A 19,455-nucleotide genomic window follows, 5' to 3' on the forward strand; every position below is an offset into this window, starting at 1 on the left:
TTTGTGAATTCACAATTATGCTTAATTATGATTTTTAAATGGGTTTAATATATCATGCAGCCTTGGGGAAATGCGCCACTTCCGGTATTTTGCCGGTTAGTCGATGCGAGCAAAATGAAGTCGAGGATTTTTTAAAACCGAATAGTCGAATAAAATCGACGAATCGCGACAGCCCTACTTCTGACCAAACTCTGATGCAACCAAAGCACTAATTTCTCTCAAATTAGGTTAAATGCCAGATTTGAGTTCATATTTCTCTTCAGAACTTCAATATTTGTGCTAACCACAGTATAAATATTGAGAGCATGTCTCTATAAAGCAACAATATGTGATGAATTGTTAAAGTTGTTGTAACAAAACAGATCAAATTCAAACAGTTCAACAATTCTGCTAGGGCTGCACGGATAAATCAAAATGGAATCGAAATCGCGATTAGACGGAAGCTGAGTGTATCTGTCATGACTGTCATGTAGGGGTGTGCGATATATATCGTCTGCGATAATATCGTAATTGTTGTTTTAACGATGTGCGATTTGACATTATCGAGTATTTTGCAAAAACCATTCAAAACATCCCTACAGAGCGCACGCATACATTACGTGAAGCCTAGACTAGTGCGTGTGCGCATTTAGTGTGTTTTCTTTCACTGCATGATTCAGTCTATTAAAATGAATTTAGAATGATCACAAATTCAAGACAAAATTTATATATTTATACCACTTCATATAGTTATTCAATTTCACACGAAGAGTGCCGTTTTTCTCCAAAAATTACCATGATTACAAATGTGACATTAAATTCAATAAACAATAAGTTAATTAAGAGACTTACGTTTTAGACACCATATTGCTTGTTTTTGCTCTATTTCGCCAACAAAAATCATTCCGAATACAGCCACAGCGCTGTTTTGTGTCTCTGAGCAACATGACGGTGTTTCGTTCTTGAATGAATCAACCGTTTAAATGATTCGGTTCAATCGCAATGACTCACTTATTAACAGTGATTTGCTGCCACCTGCTGGCGGTTTTAATATCAAATTTCGGCTTTTTCTTTTTTTTTATAGATTTTTTTCATGTTTTAAATCATTTCAAATATCAGTATTCAACGTTTTATGTTTAATATATCAAAACATTATTTATGCATTTGTAATTGCAGGTTAAATGCATTCATGTCTTGCATTAAACAAAATACATGTGTGTAAATACATCTAAATGCCACTTCAGATGCAGCTTCTGTGTTGATTTTTGTCAGTGAACTACGGCTCTGTGTAGTAAATGCTGCTCCTTCTGAAAGCACGTGATGGAGATTTACTGCTGATTACAGAACCGGCTTTACTGACAAAATGCGCATGACAATCGTATTCGATTAATCGTGCAGCCCTAAATTCTGCTATCATTCACACGCTCTCATGCCATTCCAAACCTGTAAGACTTTCTTTCTTCTGTGGATAGATTTTCTTTGGATGATATTTTGAGTAATGTTGGTAACCAAACAATTTTGATTACCGCTGACTTCCATTGTATAGACAAAAAAATGTGGATTTTTGGGTGATTTATCCCTTTAAGGTATTATATTCAAAGCATATCACTTGGCTTGCTTTCTAAGATGATATCGGTCTCCTAGAAGTTGTGTTTGACAAACAAGCTGTCAAAATTAAAATTTGGCATGAAATGGAAGTTGTGATAAGTGTTTTCTTTCCTCTTGAGACATATTTCCAAACAAAAGTGTCTCAAAAGAGAAAATTTATTTGTTTTCAAAAACCAGTGCAATATTCCATTAAAATTACATAAGAATTGTGAATTTTGATTTCATGGTGGCTCTAAATTCCCCTGGAGACCATTCTGTTTCAATCCAAAGATGCTGAGAAAACCACTCAGATCACCATGTCATAGCTCCTCCCCTTTCTGCAATTAGGCACAGATTTCAGCCAATCAAATGAAGGGCATGATACTAATCTAAGATCTGATAGGCTATTTATGGAGAATATTAATAATTACTGAAATTCTCCTTCTGAATAATATCTGATCTTGGTAAATGTCAGCAAAGATAAACTCGACCATGACAGATCAGATATGAAACCAAACACTTAGGTCAACAGTTTCATCATTGCTTACCCGGCCATCACAGACAAAACGCTGATGTGTCTGAAAACCTAGTGAGACACCTACTTGACAGCATTTTAGGCAGCACAGGACGTTCAATTGCCCACAAACGCTGTCTAGATAGACAGCTCGCTAGGTTTTGTGACATTCAGTCTGTAATTAGTAAGAACACAACTGACATGGAAAGCAAGCCTACACGGTGGCTTATAGTGGAAATTACTATAGGCGCTTGACAGTGCAAACACACGCCTACTCTCTATCAGCGGGAAACTGATGCATGGCCACGATTACAGTAAATTACGCTGAATAATGCCCCTTCGTTTGAATATACCACTATATATATCAGATCATACAGCGCAGGTACTCTCTCAGTGTCGCAAATGCTGCTGTCCTTCAGGGTGAGTTAGATAAACATTCACCTTTTGTAGTCTATGAAACTGTTCCTCATCAACGATTGCCATAAGTATTGATATATATATATATATGAATAGTTCCAATGCAAAAGCCTCTAAAAGCCATCTTGGTCAAAAATGAGATAATACTGAGTGAATGCTTTCCACACATAGTGCATGTTCATCAAGTACTTTCACTTCAAATGCACTAAATCCCAGCCTCAACCCATTCAGAACCACTACTTACATAGAAACCTATGCATAGTAGCCAGAAAGAAATGTTAATTTTAAAGAAAAACGTCAGACGTACTTAGAGGCTTTTGCATCTGAACTCTTCATATGTAGATTTTGCTGCTTTAGGTCAATTTAAACAAATATTCTAAAGTATTCCGTATAAACAAGGCAGACTGGCGAAAGTCCACTTTTTTCTTGTGGTTAAAATGGAGCTCTGCAGTTTGTAAGTGCTTCACTAATCCACAACAACCCGACCAGTTTACTCATTTCAGTTCAATTACAGATAAAGTAAGATAAATAAATGATAATATCGTAAAAATGGTATGTTGAAATGGTGGTTAAAGGAGCACGGAAGTAAAAACTCACCCATTTCTGAAGCTGCTGCTGAAGTCTACGAGAGTAAATCCATCCACTAGATTATGACAAGCACTTTACAATCCCTCAAACTCAAGCAAACAGCGTTTTTATCGCTTTAAAATGGCGCCAGTTGCAATCTCGGGTGAGATTTCTTTTCAGAAAGGAAAAAGATAAATGAAGAGCGGTCGATTTGCGATCGATCAGTGGAGTGCGTCTGCAGATTCAGATGAAATGTGGATTGAAGCAGGAATATGGTGTACAGTCACAGCGCTGCATTGCTTCCCTCTCAAATCATCAGACTCGGGGTGGATCGAGCCTCTTCCCACTGCGGAGAAAACAAACCTGCTCTTACGATCCTTAATAATATCCAAAGTCCTGCGTTAGATGGCACACCGGAGCCGAGCGGTCATGCAGGGCAAATATCCAGGGATATGCAGACTCTGGCGTTCCCGTTTCTGGACGTGTTTGATCGGACTTAAGCGAGTGTGATGTGACTCTCGCTGGACTCCCGCAGTAGTTTTTGATAATGATCGGTGTGTGCTCTGCTCTCAGCAAATGCTCGGACTGGCCCTGCCGATTGCTCTCCAGCGCACTCTACCTGCAGCGCTCTACATAAATATAATTATTTATTTATTTGTTTGTTTGTTTGTATATCAATCACACGTTTATTTGTTAATTATTATTAACAAATAGCTTGTAGCTCGTTTGTTTGTTTGTTTGTTTTTTAATTTGTAATTTTTGTTAGTCTGTTTGCTTGTAGCACAAAATATTTATTTATTTGTAGTGCAAAAATGTATTCATTATTTTGTCTGTTGGCTCAAAATATGTACGTTTACTTATTTATTTTTAGCTGTTTGCCTGTAGCTCAAAATATTGCGCTATGTGTATACTGATTTATTTTTCTTTATGAGTGTACTGTAAAAAATATGTATAACTGTTTTTTTGTTTTTTTTTTGCTTATAGTGCAAAATCTTTATTTATTTGTAGTGCAAAAATGTATTGTTTTGTCTTATTTATTTTTATCTGTTTACCTGTAATGCAAAACAATTGTTCATTTGTTTGTTTTATCTGTTTTCTTGTAGTGCAAAAATACTTTAGTATTTATTATTGTTTATTTGTTATTTGTTTTGTATTATTATTTATTTATTTATTATTTGTAGTTTAATTATTTATTTTTTTGTTTGCTTGTATATTTATTCATTTATTTTGTCCATAAAATGTCTGGATTTTTTTAATGTACATTTTTCAGTATACAGTCAGTATTTTTTATCTATCCTATCACACAAACCTGCATTTGTCCTTGACATGTTCATTGTTGGTTTCATTATGCAAAGAATTTATTGAATTTCAATATCCATCCATTTAGCACATTATAACTTACTTATCTTTATAATCAGTCAGCAAAATCATTATATATCATGCCAGCCAAACTGTTATGGATAAAGCAACTCACATACACCCTATTTAATTAATCTCTCTCACAGTGACTATCAAACTGGCAGACTGATATTCTTTTTATTTGGGATGGGTTGAGTCAAACAGCTTGTTAACTGACATAAAAATGTAAATAGTAGCAAGTACTCAGACTATATTTGATTTAAAGAAAGCATAGCACATTATTCACCTCGTTTGGCCTTTAGACAGGATGGGTGTTTATATCTGAGCTGTGTATTGATTGAGAAAGAATGTAATGACACTCTGAGACCTCTTCAATATAGAGGTCAGCATCTGCTCCCTTGACGGCCAATCAATGTCTCGACTGTGTTAGTAAATAGTTCTCATTGGGCAACCTTGAAAATCAATTACGCTGCCGATTATTCAAAAAGGGTCAATGATTTTTCTAGTGGGAAAAAAGTTGCCATGGATACCACATGTAAAGAGTTTAGAGGTTTGTGGGATGTGCATGGACTACTGACTTTAATAACAGATCATGGAAATTATATTGTTACCTAGATATGTATATATCTAGCCTGTCTGAGGCCTGGAACATAAAGAGTATATAATATAAAGACAGCAAGTAAGAGCGAATGTTGAGTTACATTTCTCAGATCTGTGAAGAAGCCGATAGGTGAGAGGTTTTGATGTGCTGTTTGTTTCTCACACTAATATGTGGTTTTAGTGTAAGTTCTACCACAGCACTTGAGCAGACATGTTACATGCAGAGTCTCAAAAAGCAAAAGCTGTCGGTTTCAGAATTCATTTCCATGATTGTGGCTTTACATTGCTGAAATGTTGAAATATAACCTAACCAGATATTTGAAAGACCTAAAGTCTTTATAAGATTGTGAGCAAGTTGTGACCAGCTTTTTTATCCTTTTGTTTATCCTTTTTACGAGTTTCATCATTCTAAGTATATTTCTTGGACAGCTTGAGCGTAAACCAGGTCACAAAATTTCATTTAGAAGAGACTTGTTAACTATGTTTCACTGACTACATTTGAATTGCAGAAAGACCTAGTCAATATCAGCTCATGACAAAACGTCTTAAAACCTTTTAAAGGTTTCATTTACAGTTTCACAATTATCTCGCTCACCTGTTCTTCAGAATGACTGTTCAGACTGAGGATGATGATTCTCGTTCTCCTATTTACTCAAAATCATTGTAGTTTCTGCCTGCTCACTAGTAAATCTAGAAGTTGTGAAATGAAAAATCATACGCTGCACAGTGAAGACGATTACTGAAACATGACACTGTGTTGACACTGGACACTTGACCTATCAGATCTTTCTGTCAAACAAAACCGTAAAAAAGAAATTGAAGAAGTAAATGAAGAAGTCTTTAGAGCATGATTAAAGACTACAGAAGAAGACTTTTAGTGCTGTAACCCTATAGCAAAACATACAAGCAAAAAATAGTGAAATAGTAAAGTTAAATGAATAAATAAGAGTATAAAATTGAAATAGATTTAATTAAAGGAAAACTCGCTTAAAACCGAAGAAATACAACTTTAAACTGTATCAAAAACTAAGCCCAATTAATAAAATCCAAAATTTAGCTTAAGCCCAAAGTATAAGTAGTATAAGTTTAGAAATGAAAATCCAAATGCAGTTTAAGCCCAAGATCCTCCTCAGTATTTTGTTAATTCCTGCTATCAATAAATGTGTGTAAATTTAAATAAATGTGTGCAAAAACTTATTTGATTCCAATTTTTTTGTTTTGTTTTGTTACAGATATTTTGCTTTATATTCAGAGCACTGACTAAATCAAACAAATGTGCTGCATCTCTCATTTCAAATGAGGCCAGTCTGATACAACTGATACGAAATGAGTCACTGATGTTTCTCAAGCAAAGCACTGACTAAATATTTTAAAAACATTACTACTTAACACTATAAGATTTACTTCTCACCAATCAAAAAGTCACTTATTCACTATATTGGATGCTGTTTTCATTATAAACCCGCCAGAAATCATTCTGTAATTTGAGGACATTGGGTTTAGCAGCAGTTAAGAACATTTATCTGATGGGGTTAGTGCGCAAAACCACAAATGTGTTTATCAAAGTCAGAGGAAGTGGGCGTCTTCATAAGAACAGAGCTTGTGCTAACCACTTCCTGTTGAGATGGGAAACTTCTGATGGCGATAGAAGGCGTACAGTAAACAAGTCAAACAAAAAGGTATCTAAGGGGGATTATGTTTTTGAAGAACAACTATGTAATAATCGCACCATATCACAGTCTGTCTACTGACACACACTAGTAAGATACCAAAAAAAAAAAACGTGTGATCCATATGATTGTGTCAATAAAAGAATAAGAGTGCAGTGACATGCTGGTTGAATATTCATTTTGAACTCAAATCTAAGTGTGTCAAATGTGACAGTGTTGAGTCTTTGTCTTAATTTTGAAGACAGAATACTTTAATACATTTACAAAAATGGAAGAGTATATCCTCAGTAGCATCCCCTGTAATTGTTTCTGATTTATAAACTACCCTTTATTCGAAAATACACTGAGAATTAGCAGAAATTGTTTATGATATGTAAATTGTCCCTTTTCTATAGATACATTGTGAGAAATAATAATGCAGACAAAGGGGAAACATGACTTTATTTGACTCGATATTCGCGATATTCGACTTTATTTGACTCGATATATGACTTTGACTATATATGTTTTAAACTGGATACCTATTTGTTAGTAGGTCTATTTAGTAACTAGAGCTGTTTATGAAAATGCATGTAGTGCAAAGGAAAGGACAAGCTCGAGCGTTTTTTTTTTTTTTTTGCATTGACAACAGCGCCCTCTGCAAGAATCAATTGATAGATTGATCTATTAATGTAATGATGGCACGACATCTATTTGTGATTACATGATGAAAGCAACTGTTTAAAATGAACCATGAAGTCAAGCAAGAAATTTTGATTTATAATTAAAGATTTGCTTATGAAACAATTCGTCAGTGATTATAATAAGTGAGGCTTACTAAACTTCCAAGGGAGCTGCAAAATGCCTTCAATTATTTAAAATAAACTACAATATATACATTTAATTAAAATGCTAAATCTTCTGAAAATGTGCAGTGTGATATTTCTTAAATATTTTAGAAATTTTGCATGCGTACCTCTGAGCTTTCACAGATATTTTTCACTGCAGCTCACAACTGTGAGAAGCAAAACTGCTATTTAGTCCCCTCAGTAACTGGCACGACCCTAAATTTCTTGTCCGTTTATCACCATTTTTTAATATTAGTCACAAAACTGCATTATTAAAAAAGCTAAAATCTCATTTATTTGTTTGTTGATTAAAAAAAAAAAACTAAATTATCAAGTTATTAAAATCGATTAAAAAAATCTGCATTATTAAATAATTTTTAAATTATATTATATTATTAAAATATGATGAACGAACCGTGCAGCATCAATTCCCATGCAATTTAATAATATGCAATCAAATCCCATGCAATTTTTAAGCCCGTTTCCACTTATGGGACTTTTATTTGACCCGGAAGTATAAAGTGCTCTTTAATACAGAAGGAAGTGTGACTTCACAAAGAACAGTTTTACAGTTGATATCATGGCATTAGATGTGAAGTCCAGAGCGAAGCGCTACGAAAAGCTGGACTTTCTTGGTGAAGGACAGGTAAACGACATAACTTTGCTATTTCTGAGCTGTTGTTGTTCGGTTTTTCAATTTTTAGTGTATAGCTGCAGCAGCTCTTGCAGGTGCATGACAATCGTTAATTTTATCAATGTATATATTGCCATTAATGCATTGTACAATTATTTTGCAGTTTGCAACTGTGTACAAGGCAAGAGACAAAACCACAAACACCATTGTTGCTATAAAAAAGGTAAGACACTTCAGTTAATACTTATTGAAAACCATCACTTTTGATCAAATTCTCTTGTTTTAGTATTTTGCATTGGGTAGTAGAATATTTAGATTTTTTTTAATCATTCCTAAGTACCTTTATGTTAAAAGGTGAATTTCTTGTTTTCAGATAAAAGTGGGGCACAGAACAGAAGCCAAAGATGGTGCGCATTGGATATGTCATAATCTTTGATTATAACTTTTTTTTTTGAGTAATCAGTTTAATTTGAGTCTTATATATACACTATATATATTCTGTTATCCAGGCATCAACAGAACAGCGCTTCGAGAGATTAAGTTGTTGCAAGAGCTCAGCCATCCAAACATTATTGGTGTAAGTCATGTCTATATTCATATAAAACTTTGATGCACTGTTGTTCATTATATGCTAATACTGACATCAATGAACCTGTTTTCTATCTCAGCTCCTGGATGCTTTTGGACACAAATCCAACATCAGTCTTGTCTTTGACTTCATGGAGACCGATCTCGAGGTGACAACAATGCACTTGGACATTTATTGTTTATCTTGGTAACTTCAACAACAAACCTATCACAGAGTAAAAAGCCATTAAGAACTCCAGTAGATCAAACAATAACACAGTATAAGTATGATGTTTATCCCTCCTAACTGTTTGTTCATTGCTCTTAAAACACTTTACATAAATAAGTAGTTGTATTATGGTCTGTTTCAGGTGATTATAAAGGACACCAGTCTTGTATTGACACCAGCCAATATAAAGGCATACATCCTAATGACGTTACAGGGTCTGGAATACATGCACAATCACTGGATCCTGCACAGGGTGAGGCTCCATGCATCTGCTCCATGTGTTTTTAATTATGCACACTACTGTTCATAAGTTTGTGGTCTGTAATGTATAATTTCCAAAGAAATTAATGATTTTCTTCAGCAAGGATGTATTAAATTGATCAAAAGTCATTTATATGTTACACATGATTTCTATTTCAAATAAATGCTGTTCTTTTGAACTTTTTATTCGTCAAAGAATCTTGAAAATATGTACTGTTTTAAGCAGCACAACTGTTTTCAACATTTATAATGATATGAAATGTTCATTGAGCACCAAATCATCATATAGGAATGGTTTCTGAAGGATCATATGACACTGAAGACTGGAGTAATGGCTGATAACATTCAGCTTTGCCATCATAGGAATAAATGACGTTTTTAAAATATTTTAAAATAGAATGGTTATTTTAAATTGTAATAATATTTCATAATACTACTGTTTTTACAGAATTTTTGGTCAAATAAATGCAGGCTCGGTGAACAGTACTTGACTTATTCCCAAAAACATCCCGATGAAAACTGCTACTTCAAGTCAGCGTTATTGTTTTCTTTTTTTAGGATCTGAAACCCAATAATTTGCTACTGGATGAAAATGGAGTCCTGAAGCTGGCTGATTTTGGCTTAGCCAAAGCGTTTGGAAGCCCGAACCGAGTGTATACACATCAAGTTGTTACAAGGTTTGTAGAAGTCTCTGATAATGCAGTAATGACCTTTTACAATAATACTTGGATCTTCTCTATTATGCTATTGTTTCATTTTTCATGTTGTGGGTACTTCTCAGATGGTATCGTGCCCCAGAGCTGCTCTTCGGTGCCAGGATGTACGGTATGGGTGTGGACATGTGGGCAGTTGGCTGCATTCTTGCTGAGCTTTTACTCCGAGTGAGTATCTGACTTTATCCAGGGTTTGTAAAACCATTTGGCCCTTCTGAATACCTTTAGGCCCTTTTCACATTTCTAGGATTCTCAGAAGTGAAAGCTGTCATAGATGGGTAAACTTCTATAGTGGTGAACAGAAACTATAACAAATACAATTTTTTGTGTTCCCATTTTCTCCAATAGCAAAAGAAAAAAAATCATGATAGTGTTTCTATGACTTTGTAAAAGAAGGAAAAAATATGATTACTTTGGTTTGATTGATTACTTTGGTCAGAAGAGAGAAAGATGATCTTTTAAAAAATGTGTATCCCCTGGCAGAAACAAGTTTGCATATTGATTAAACCATTAACATGTATTTTAAGAATTGTTTGTTCTTGTTCCAGGTGCCATTTTTAGCTGGTGATTCAGACTTGGACCAGCTGACAAAGATATTTGAAGCTTTGGGAACACCAACAGAGGAGACATGGCCTGTGAGTTGTAGTTATCTTCTGAACTTATTTGTAATTGAGAGAGTTTTACTTCAGCTTCATTTGCGTATTTCTCAAAACCTTCATTCTTTGTGTGTATATGAGGTAGAATTAGTGATTTGTGCTGGTTTTTGTTTAAGGGGATGTCCAGTCTACCGGACTATGTGTCATTTAAGCCATTTCCTGGCACTCCGTTGGAGCACATCTTCAGCGCAGCTGGTGATGACCTCCTGGAGCTCCTGAAGGGATTATTCACCTTTAACCCCTGCACACGCACTACAACTTCACAGGTGCCAGTAACTGGGTCGCAGTTCATTCAACTTAAAGGGGTCATATGATGCGATTTCAATATTTCCTTTCTCTTTGGAGTGTTACAAGCTCTTGGTGCTTAAAGAAGATCTGTAAAGTTGCAAAGACTAAAGTCTCAAATCCAAAGAGATATTCTTTATAAAAGTTAAGAGTCAGCCACGCCTACCTAAAACGGCTCGTTCTAACACGCCCCCACATATCTACTCATTACACCAAATACACAAAATAATGTTATTTTTAGCAACATTATATGACCCCATTAATGCTTAAAGCTAATCTACATTAGAGAGGGTCTGAATGAATGGATATTCTCATTCTAGGCTTTGAAGATGAGATATTTCAGCAATAGACCAGGACCCACCCCAGGACCTCAGCTTCCCAGACCAAACTCCTCAACAGAAGCCCTGAAGGAGAAAGAAAACCTGTTGATTGGAATCAAGAGAAAACGTGACAGTATTGAACAAGGTGAAGGCAACATGCAAAAATACTAGATAAATGCATCCGATAGCTATCAATGTTGTTTAATGCTCGGAAGTGGTGTTGACTGATGAATTTGCACATGGTCTGACTTGAAGCATGTTACCAGATGGACATGTAAACAACATTAAAAACTTGATTTTCACCACAGGGGGTCTTTAACATTTCCAGTGGTGTTTTTGTGTGATTAACGAAAGCTGTCAATTAGATTACACCAGTGTGTAACAGAAAAGGATAATATATAATAAAACTGGGATTGAAGTTTGAAATCTAATTGTTTTTTTCCTATCCCATTTCTCAGGTACCCTTAAAAAGAAATTGGTTTTCTGAGTGATTTGGATGCTGTTTTCTTCCACTGGTGCTGCTGTGGTTCTGCATGAATGGCAAATGTGCTGTTTACATTTAACAGAGTTACGGAGTTAACATATTTATGTGTTAATAGTTTAATTATTTTTTTTTATGTACTTTAGGAAATTAAATTATAGAAAAATGTAGTTTTGCCTGTTGTGTCTCTTTTAATTATGCACATCACCGACATCTGTCACTAGCATATTCAGTAATATTTTTAGCATATACAATAAAAGCAATGTCTATGTGATAATAATAAATGTGATATTAATAATAGTTAAAATAATGTAATATTTTCAATTGTAATCATGTTATATTTTTAAGTAATGCTTATAAGAATTTGGTGTGGTTAATTTACTGAAATCCTGGTTAATCTTCCAAGCTTTATTATTGTTATTATCATCATCATAAAGCGATCTAAGGCGGTTTGGTTTATTTGAAACCGCATCTGTAGTCCTGAAGGCGGTGCTGTTGTCACAGCTCTGTAACTTCTCTCTTCCAGTAGAGTGTCAGTGAACTGGCTGCACTTCAGCCAAAACTTTGTGATATGTTGAGAGTAATGTTTACAGACAGAATTTCAATAAACGGAGACCATTTAAACCGCACTAGTACTACACAAATACTTTCTGTCTCGATGTACAGGTCGTTTATTCAACCTAGTCAACGCTTACAGTTGAAAACGTATGTTCTCTGCAACTTGCATACTTCACAGATTTGTCAGTGATTGATGGAATGCTGTCACTGGAGAACACTTGCATGAGCAAATTCAAGCCAAACCCCCACCTATTACCCTGTATACATGTAAACAAATCAAGTACAACCACATTTTTGACATGAGCTGAAACAAAGATATCCGAATTGGAATAACAATATATAATATAAACATGTGCCTGTCCCCTGTCCCCTAGTAAGATTTGGTGCGGTCAGGCTATAAAAGAGCTCTGAATTATGTTTTTCGTCGTCATTGTGGTTGAGGGAACTCTAAAACATCACATTATGACGACAGCGGAAGTGATATGCGTCGATGAATGTATTTGATTTGGATGTAAGATCAATAATGAATGTGAATAAACAACAAAGCGCCACTGTCACCCAACACGGCTCTGTGATATGGGATTTATAGTAGGCCATCGTCTCACAGACTTCCGCACAGAGCCGCTGCTCGCGCACGCCACAGTCTATTGTGCGCGGGGGCGCGCGGCGCGTGCAGGGAGAATCGCGGGAGCACCGAACGCTCGAGCCACGGTCGCGTTATCAGAACCTCACGAGCTCAACAATTGAACTGGATCGGTGTCTGTAAGGAGGATTTGCCTCGCCGTCAGCATGTGTGCACCGTGTTGTTTGTCTCAGGTGAGTGATGCATTGACGGTACGGCATGAAGAAACATCACCGTCTTTTATCATCCATCGTGAACCGCGCGGAGCACTCGGGTTCTCCGGTTTAAAATGATTTTCTGTAGCGTTTTATGCTGATGCTTTAGAAAAAGTCTAATAATAAAAGTTCCGTTCTTTTAACGTATATGATTGTTGTATTTGTCAATGTGTATCTATCAATTTCAACTATAAAAGCAGTTTTGCTGTCACCTTGTTTGTTCTGTGCCAGTTACAGTTGTGAGTTCTCAATAGTAAATGTGCTGTGCATCATTTCATGAATATAGTAAATCATATCCGCATAAATTTCTGTTTTTTTATTTAACAAAACTAGCTATTTGTTCATTTAAAACCCGTTGTGACCATGAAGATACTAGACAATATACTGCTGGGGGGAAAAAACACCTTAAACCAACCCAAGATGTTTTGAAGTCTCCCTGCCTGGTCAAACTGTTATCTAGTTTTAGAGGGTTTTGGGACATTTTTTCAACCTGAATCCAGCTAAGCTAAATCCTGTTTGGATTGGCTGAGAGACCCGCATAAACCACCTAAGACCACCAAATCATCTTAGGCTGGTTTAAGTTGTCTTTTATCAGCAGGCTAATGCTTTCTGCTGACTTTACAGGGCAGTATTTTCCCATCAACTGTGGTGTCAGACTTATCGTTTTAGTCAGTATTTTATCTTGCTCCGACAGTCAGGAAATTTTGTCACCACTGTGACTGACCATGTTCCGTCTTCTGTCCTCATTTCATTCCGGTAAGGACAAATATGTCCGTATCTGTCCTTGTTTTTAACTGAACCATGTGAATCAAATTTGATCAAATCCAAATAAAACAGACAATATTGGACACCCCACCAGGAAACACTTAAGGGCTAGATGTGGTAAATGAGTGTCAGTGTATTGTCTCCTTCACATTCTCGGTTTACTAATTTCTCTGAGGGCCAACTCGTCTTGTAGCCCCTTTGTACGTGGTGGGGTCCGCGGGTGGTCTTTTCATTTCCTGGTTGGATCCGTGTGGCTGCTTGTTTGCATAAGATTAGCAGTGGAAAGAGAGAGCTTGCAGTCAGTGTTGTCTCATTAGCGCTAAGCTTGTCAGGAGCCAGTGGCCCCACAAATGTGTGGAGACGGGGGGTGATTGGCATTATGTAGTCTCAGTGTTTGTTAACTAATTGCTATCATTAGATAACCCTGCTTTGTTTAGCTGTTGATTCTGTTTTGATGGTAATTGATTCCCTCTTTATGCCAGCGACAGTAGCATTTATTAACATTTGTAGTTTCCTCATCCACATAAGCAACCTCACAAGACAACGCTTATGTTGTAATATCAAAGCAATTAAAGTAACAGGTAGGACAGTCAAATTTAGCTGTGTTGTCCATTGGCATATCATTTAAAAGGATAGATCACACACAAAAAAGAAAACTCTGAAATTATTTACTTGCCCTTATGTTTCTATAAATTTGCAAGACTGATTTTCTTTTCAGAACATAGGCCCTATAAGAAGATATTTTGAAGAGTGTTGTTTTGACTGTTTTTGTCAAAGAGGTGAATATAAATGTGGTCCAAAACAACATTGGCCAGAACAACATATCCACTTAAGCTGCAGTTCTCTTGTCTGCCGCTTTAAATGTTGGAGCTATTTGAAGTCAGCTGGATTCAGTGTTTTTATCGATCATCAGCTGGGGAAAAAAAAAACAAAAAAAATGTTTTGAAAGTGATTCCAAAAATTCAAAGTTACTGTTTGTAGCACTCTGTGTCATTATCGTTATAGCTGTGACTTCCCTATTATCATAGAATTAGAAAGATTATTAAAATGTCATAATTATAGTTAAGATTATAACTAATTCATGAACACAAATGAAGATTTTTAGAAAAGAAAAATCCATGGTTACACTTTATTTTAGTGTGTCCCTGTAACTGCACATCTAACACAAGTACTAAGTAATATTAATTAATATGTTAGCCTACTTTAGGGTTATGTTTTGGTTTAGGGTTATTGCATGTAATTATGTATAATATATTGTTATTACTGTAGTAAGTATGTGTAACATGTAACAAGAAGACTATAAAATAAAATGTTACCGAATCAATTTCGGAGTTCATATTAATGAAAGTGGATAGTAACCCCAAAAATTTGCACTTCAAAAACCCGCTTGACATAAACATCACACTTCGAAACATGATGATGTAATGCTTGCAGGGATGGGTTATTTTTTGAAAAATATTGTTTTGTGTTAAAATCATACACATGTGGAATGCCATGAGGGCGAGTAAATGAAGAGAGAATTTTCAAAATTGGGTGGAGCGTCCCTTTGAGATCTATCCAGCAACAGTTTGAAGAAGCCTTCTAATTATTGTCAAGATGTAAAGCAAAATATCTTGTTTTGTGACATGTTTTGTGTTCAAGTGTGTGAAAATCTTCTCAGCTCTTGCACACTGGACTGTTTAGTCTTGTTCTACTGGGAAACATTATGGAAATCTAACTGTGATATCTCCATCAGATGTCTGGGCTTGAGTCATATATGACTGCCCTATGAATCACCCGTGATGATGCATTCTATAAAAAAGGTGGTTTTATTGCCTGGTAACATTGCACTGTGAAAACATTCATGTCTGAATACCATTGCAGATCTGTTAATACAGGAAGGGTATTCATTATCTTTCATTATCTAATGGTAATGAATTCAATGGCACACTGTTCTTGATCAGGCCTTGAGATAACTTTGTTTGTAAGATCTCGTTTGTCTAAACACCCTACGTGAAAACTGCAAAATGTGTAGTGTCTCCAGTGTGCTACTCTGTTTTGACTGATGAATCGGCATAAAATCTGAAAACGGCTGAAGAAGACGTCACCACGTGTGTACCCCACATTCCATTATCCTGTGGACTTTTTGTAGACTTTTCCAAGTTCCTCAAATCTCAGCTAGTGAGGTTTTTTGTTCTAGCGAACTGAAATGAGGCTTTTGTGGCAGGGCTATCTGTGTTGACTTTGTGGGTAGAAGTGAGGCATTCTCACCCTTGTGAATTTCACACAGCCTTTACGCATCTCTTTCTCTCTCTGACTTCCTCCATTTCACCATCGTAGAGGGTGTTTACTCTTGTCCCATTACTCTGTATTTGCAACTGAAAAAGCTGTCAAGCAATCGCCATCCATCCATCAACGTCGTTCAGTGTGATTCTAGCAGGAAGGCTTGACTCTTCAGTGTTACTATGGGTACTCTTCGCACTGGACAAAAGAGCACTTTTTTTGTGTACACTTCAAACAGTGAAGTAATACATTTTTGCCTCAGCTGTACAATTGCCTGGCTAGCAGATCCACAAAGCAGCTATTCATGACATGGAGACTATAGAATTATTGTTTGCTGAGTTTCGACAGTAATCATACTTGAGCTCAGTGAAATATATCAGATAACTTGGTCTATTAATGTTCTTGGCCATTTGTAACATACACCAGAGATCAGTTTAAATTGGGTTCGAATCGATTAGCCTATTTGTTTGGCTGCCAAGCGTCTTTTCAAGTCATCTAGTGTTTTAAAGGGGTCATATGATGTTAAAAGAACATTATTTTGTGTATTTGGTGTAATGAAATGTGTTTATGAGGTTTAAGGTTCAAAAAACACATTATTTTCCACATACTGTACATTTATTGTTTTTCCTCTATGCCCCGCCTTTCTGAAACACGTCGATTTTTACAAGCTCATCAGTCTGAAAAGCGAGGTGTGTTTTGATTGGCCAGCTATCCAGTGCGTTGTGATTGGCCGAATACCTCAAGCGTGAGACGGAAATGTCGGGTTTAGCTAGATTTATTTGGAGGTTATTGCTCACGTCTCATTCGGCACAAATCCTAATGTTTCCATATTCGTAATGTATTTGAATGTTAAACTAGAATTTATAATGTAAACTAGGCTTGTACTTTACACATGAAACATGGACAGTGGTCACAAATTAATAAATCGTAGGAGCGAATTAACAAGTTGTAGGAATGAATAGCCAATCTGTCCTGTGTCCCGCAGCCCTGCAAAGCGCAGAGCCCGATATGAAAGAATTATCTGGGGAAATGACTTAGTTACTACATTTCTATTGCTTTCCATGTTGAAGAACTTTGTGTTGTTTCTATTTTAATGTACTTTTAAAGTTTAAATCACACTAAAAGCTTAATTTGTAATTATGAGTGAATGATGATGCATTTATATACCGTCACCGTCACTCACAGCCGCTCGCACGTGTTTTGCGCATGAGCCGCACGCAGCCCAAAATTAAACGACTTAATCGACCATCGATAGCTTTAATCGACTGCATCTCTTATCGACAATTAATCGATCATCGATTAATCGTTGACATCCCTACTCCAAAGAGAAAGGAAAAATTGAAATTGCATCATATGACCCCTTTAACATCTCTGTTTTAATTATGTAATTATTTAATAATTACATTTTACTAATTAAAATGCATATCTAATCAGCTGAATTCCTAAAACTTTAAAATGGGGAATTGTTTCCATGCTTATTTTATTTGACAATTAATAACATTACAGCAAAGAACTATAGCTTTATGATGGATTTTTATTTATCTATTTATTTTTTTAAATGTAAATTCTATGAAATTCTGAATTTTACTGTCAATTCCAGTAATTAATTTGTATTATTAAAAAGCATATCCAATTCATAAAATATACTCTCCGAACAGGAAAATGTTTCTGTGTTCATTTTATTTGACAATTATTGAAAATACAGCAGAGAACTACAATAGCATTTTTATGGATTAAAAAAAAAATCATCATTTAAAAATGTAACGTTCTATAGAATTCAGAATTGTATTGACAATTCCATCAATTTAATTGATGTGTTCCATACATGCTCCTTTTATTTGACAATTCATGAAACGACAGAACCAGCATCGAGTTATGGTGGACTTTTTCTGGACTTATTTCTTCTAAACTGTGAAAAGTTTGGAATCTAACCAGTTATTGAGTTAACATTTTCCCTAGTATTGAGTCACTGCAGTCCAAAACTATTGTGCAGCTTTCACTGGCTTACTATTGTTTTTTGTTGAAGGAAGTAAAAGTTACTGTTTTTAGCATCCAGCAGTTCTGTAATAGCTTTAAGATCCTTATTGTCTGGTTATGGTCAACTATTCTGCTGGGTGTAAACACGGCAGAACTACAAACCTAGAATCTGTTTGCTAACACAACATTCCTCCAACTTTTAGATGTAGCTTCAAAGAGCTCCTCCACACCCTTCTGATGAGCTTGAGAATTTCCCAGTCTGAATTGTAAGGAAAACAATGTCCAGGTTATTGTCCTTACTCGTAGTCTGTCACCATTCACTCAGACCCCTGCTGGTTGCAGGAGAGGGTTAGAGAAGTGCTCTTTGTAGAGGGTTGAGAACTGTCTCCGGGGCAGGAGATGGGGGATGGTTTGATTGCAAGAGGGTGTCGAGTGCTGTCCCACTCGACCAGTGTTGACCAGCGATCTGGAGAGGGGACGCGTCCTCTGGATTCCTCTGCTGTCTGTCTTGTTGTATAGTTCTGATGTGCTGTTTACTGTCAAATTTATGAACATTCATGCTTCTAGAAGATAATCAGAGGATAATCGGCATTATGATTTATTTTTTAGGTTGTTGAAATTAATGGTCCCATTAAAGGGATAGTTCACCCAAAAATGAAAATGGTTATTTACTCATCCTAAAAGGTCCACTAAAGTGCTTTGAAACACGCAGCGTTGTTCTGTGTGTTGACGTCATTTCAACTGAAACAGGAAGTCAGGGCGGGACATATCAAGCAGTCCCGCCCCCTTTTTTAAAATAGACAATAGCGTTTCATTTATAACACAGTTACAGTTTGGACCAGAGTCGTTGAGCTCGGTAAAGCCGCATTTGACAGCATATGACAGCCACAATCTCATATTGTTATAAAATAATAGCATTCTGTGTAGAATTCAAATGGGTTCATTAAGTTTTATGGCCTGCGCCGACTCGTGCATATTATTCGCTCCGTGTATCGTGTCTGTGGACCGGAGTAGACTGCGTGCGCGGTGCGGCGGTTTGCGTGACACTGCGCGAAACCAGACTTCATTCGCCCCAACGGAAAACATATTTACACTGTCTGAATCATTCCCTATCCCCTATATAGTGCACTACGTGCCATTCACCATACAGAAAATACAAATCCTGTGAACAAGTGACCGATTTGTGCCGCAGCTTCAGTAGGCCTGTCACGATAACTTTTTGTTGTGATTGTACAATAAGTTGATATATTGATTATTGTGACAGGCCTAAGCTTCAGCATCTATTTATAGTGCAGGGGGCGGGACGCTTCGGGTTCTAGAGAGCATTTGATTGGACAGAAAGTTTAATGAGAAGCTGAAGTACGATGTGACGTCAAAAAAAATCGTTGAG

General features: G+C 36.2%; 3 protein-coding genes across 3 annotated transcripts in view; 2 read left to right on the forward strand and 1 right to left on the reverse strand.

The window, feature by feature from the left end:
* LOC107720273 (SET-binding protein-like) overlaps positions 1 to 3,654 on the reverse strand; it is a 72,380-nt gene extending 68,726 nt beyond the window's left edge. Inside the window, exon 1 of the mRNA XM_016527940.1 lies at positions 3,095 to 3,654. The gene's annotated coding sequence lies outside the window, so the exon portion shown is untranslated. The remainder of the gene's footprint in view (positions 1 to 3,094) is intronic.
* Positions 3,655 to 8,035: 4,381 nt separating this feature from the next.
* On the forward strand, positions 8,036 to 11,836 carry LOC107720222 (cyclin-dependent kinase 7). Its single transcript, XM_016527858.1, has 12 exons — positions 8,036 to 8,166; positions 8,318 to 8,377; positions 8,528 to 8,561; positions 8,664 to 8,731; positions 8,823 to 8,891; positions 9,093 to 9,203; positions 9,770 to 9,888; positions 9,993 to 10,092; positions 10,473 to 10,559; positions 10,697 to 10,846; positions 11,186 to 11,330; positions 11,644 to 11,836. Exons 1-12 carry the CDS (start codon positions 8,101 to 8,103, stop codon positions 11,670 to 11,672), a joined length of 1,038 nt encoding a protein of 345 aa, XP_016383344.1. The 5' UTR covers positions 8,036 to 8,100; the 3' UTR covers positions 11,673 to 11,836.
* Positions 11,837 to 12,846: 1,010 nt separating this feature from the next.
* LOC107720208 (serine incorporator 5-like) overlaps positions 12,847 to 19,455 on the forward strand; it is a 30,685-nt gene continuing 24,076 nt past the window's right edge. The window contains exon 1 of the mRNA XM_016527845.1: positions 12,847 to 13,040. Within this exon, the coding sequence (XP_016383331.1) occupies positions 13,014 to 13,040 (27 nt within the window). The 5' untranslated portion in view covers positions 12,847 to 13,013. The remainder of the gene's footprint in view (positions 13,041 to 19,455) is intronic.

The sequence above is a fragment of the Sinocyclocheilus rhinocerous genome, unplaced genomic scaffold (genome assembly GCF_001515625.1).
Source record: "Sinocyclocheilus rhinocerous isolate Xijiao unplaced genomic scaffold, SAMN03320098_v1.1 scaffold62, whole genome shotgun sequence".
Lineage (NCBI taxonomy): Eukaryota > Metazoa > Chordata > Actinopteri > Cypriniformes > Cyprinidae > Sinocyclocheilus > Sinocyclocheilus rhinocerous.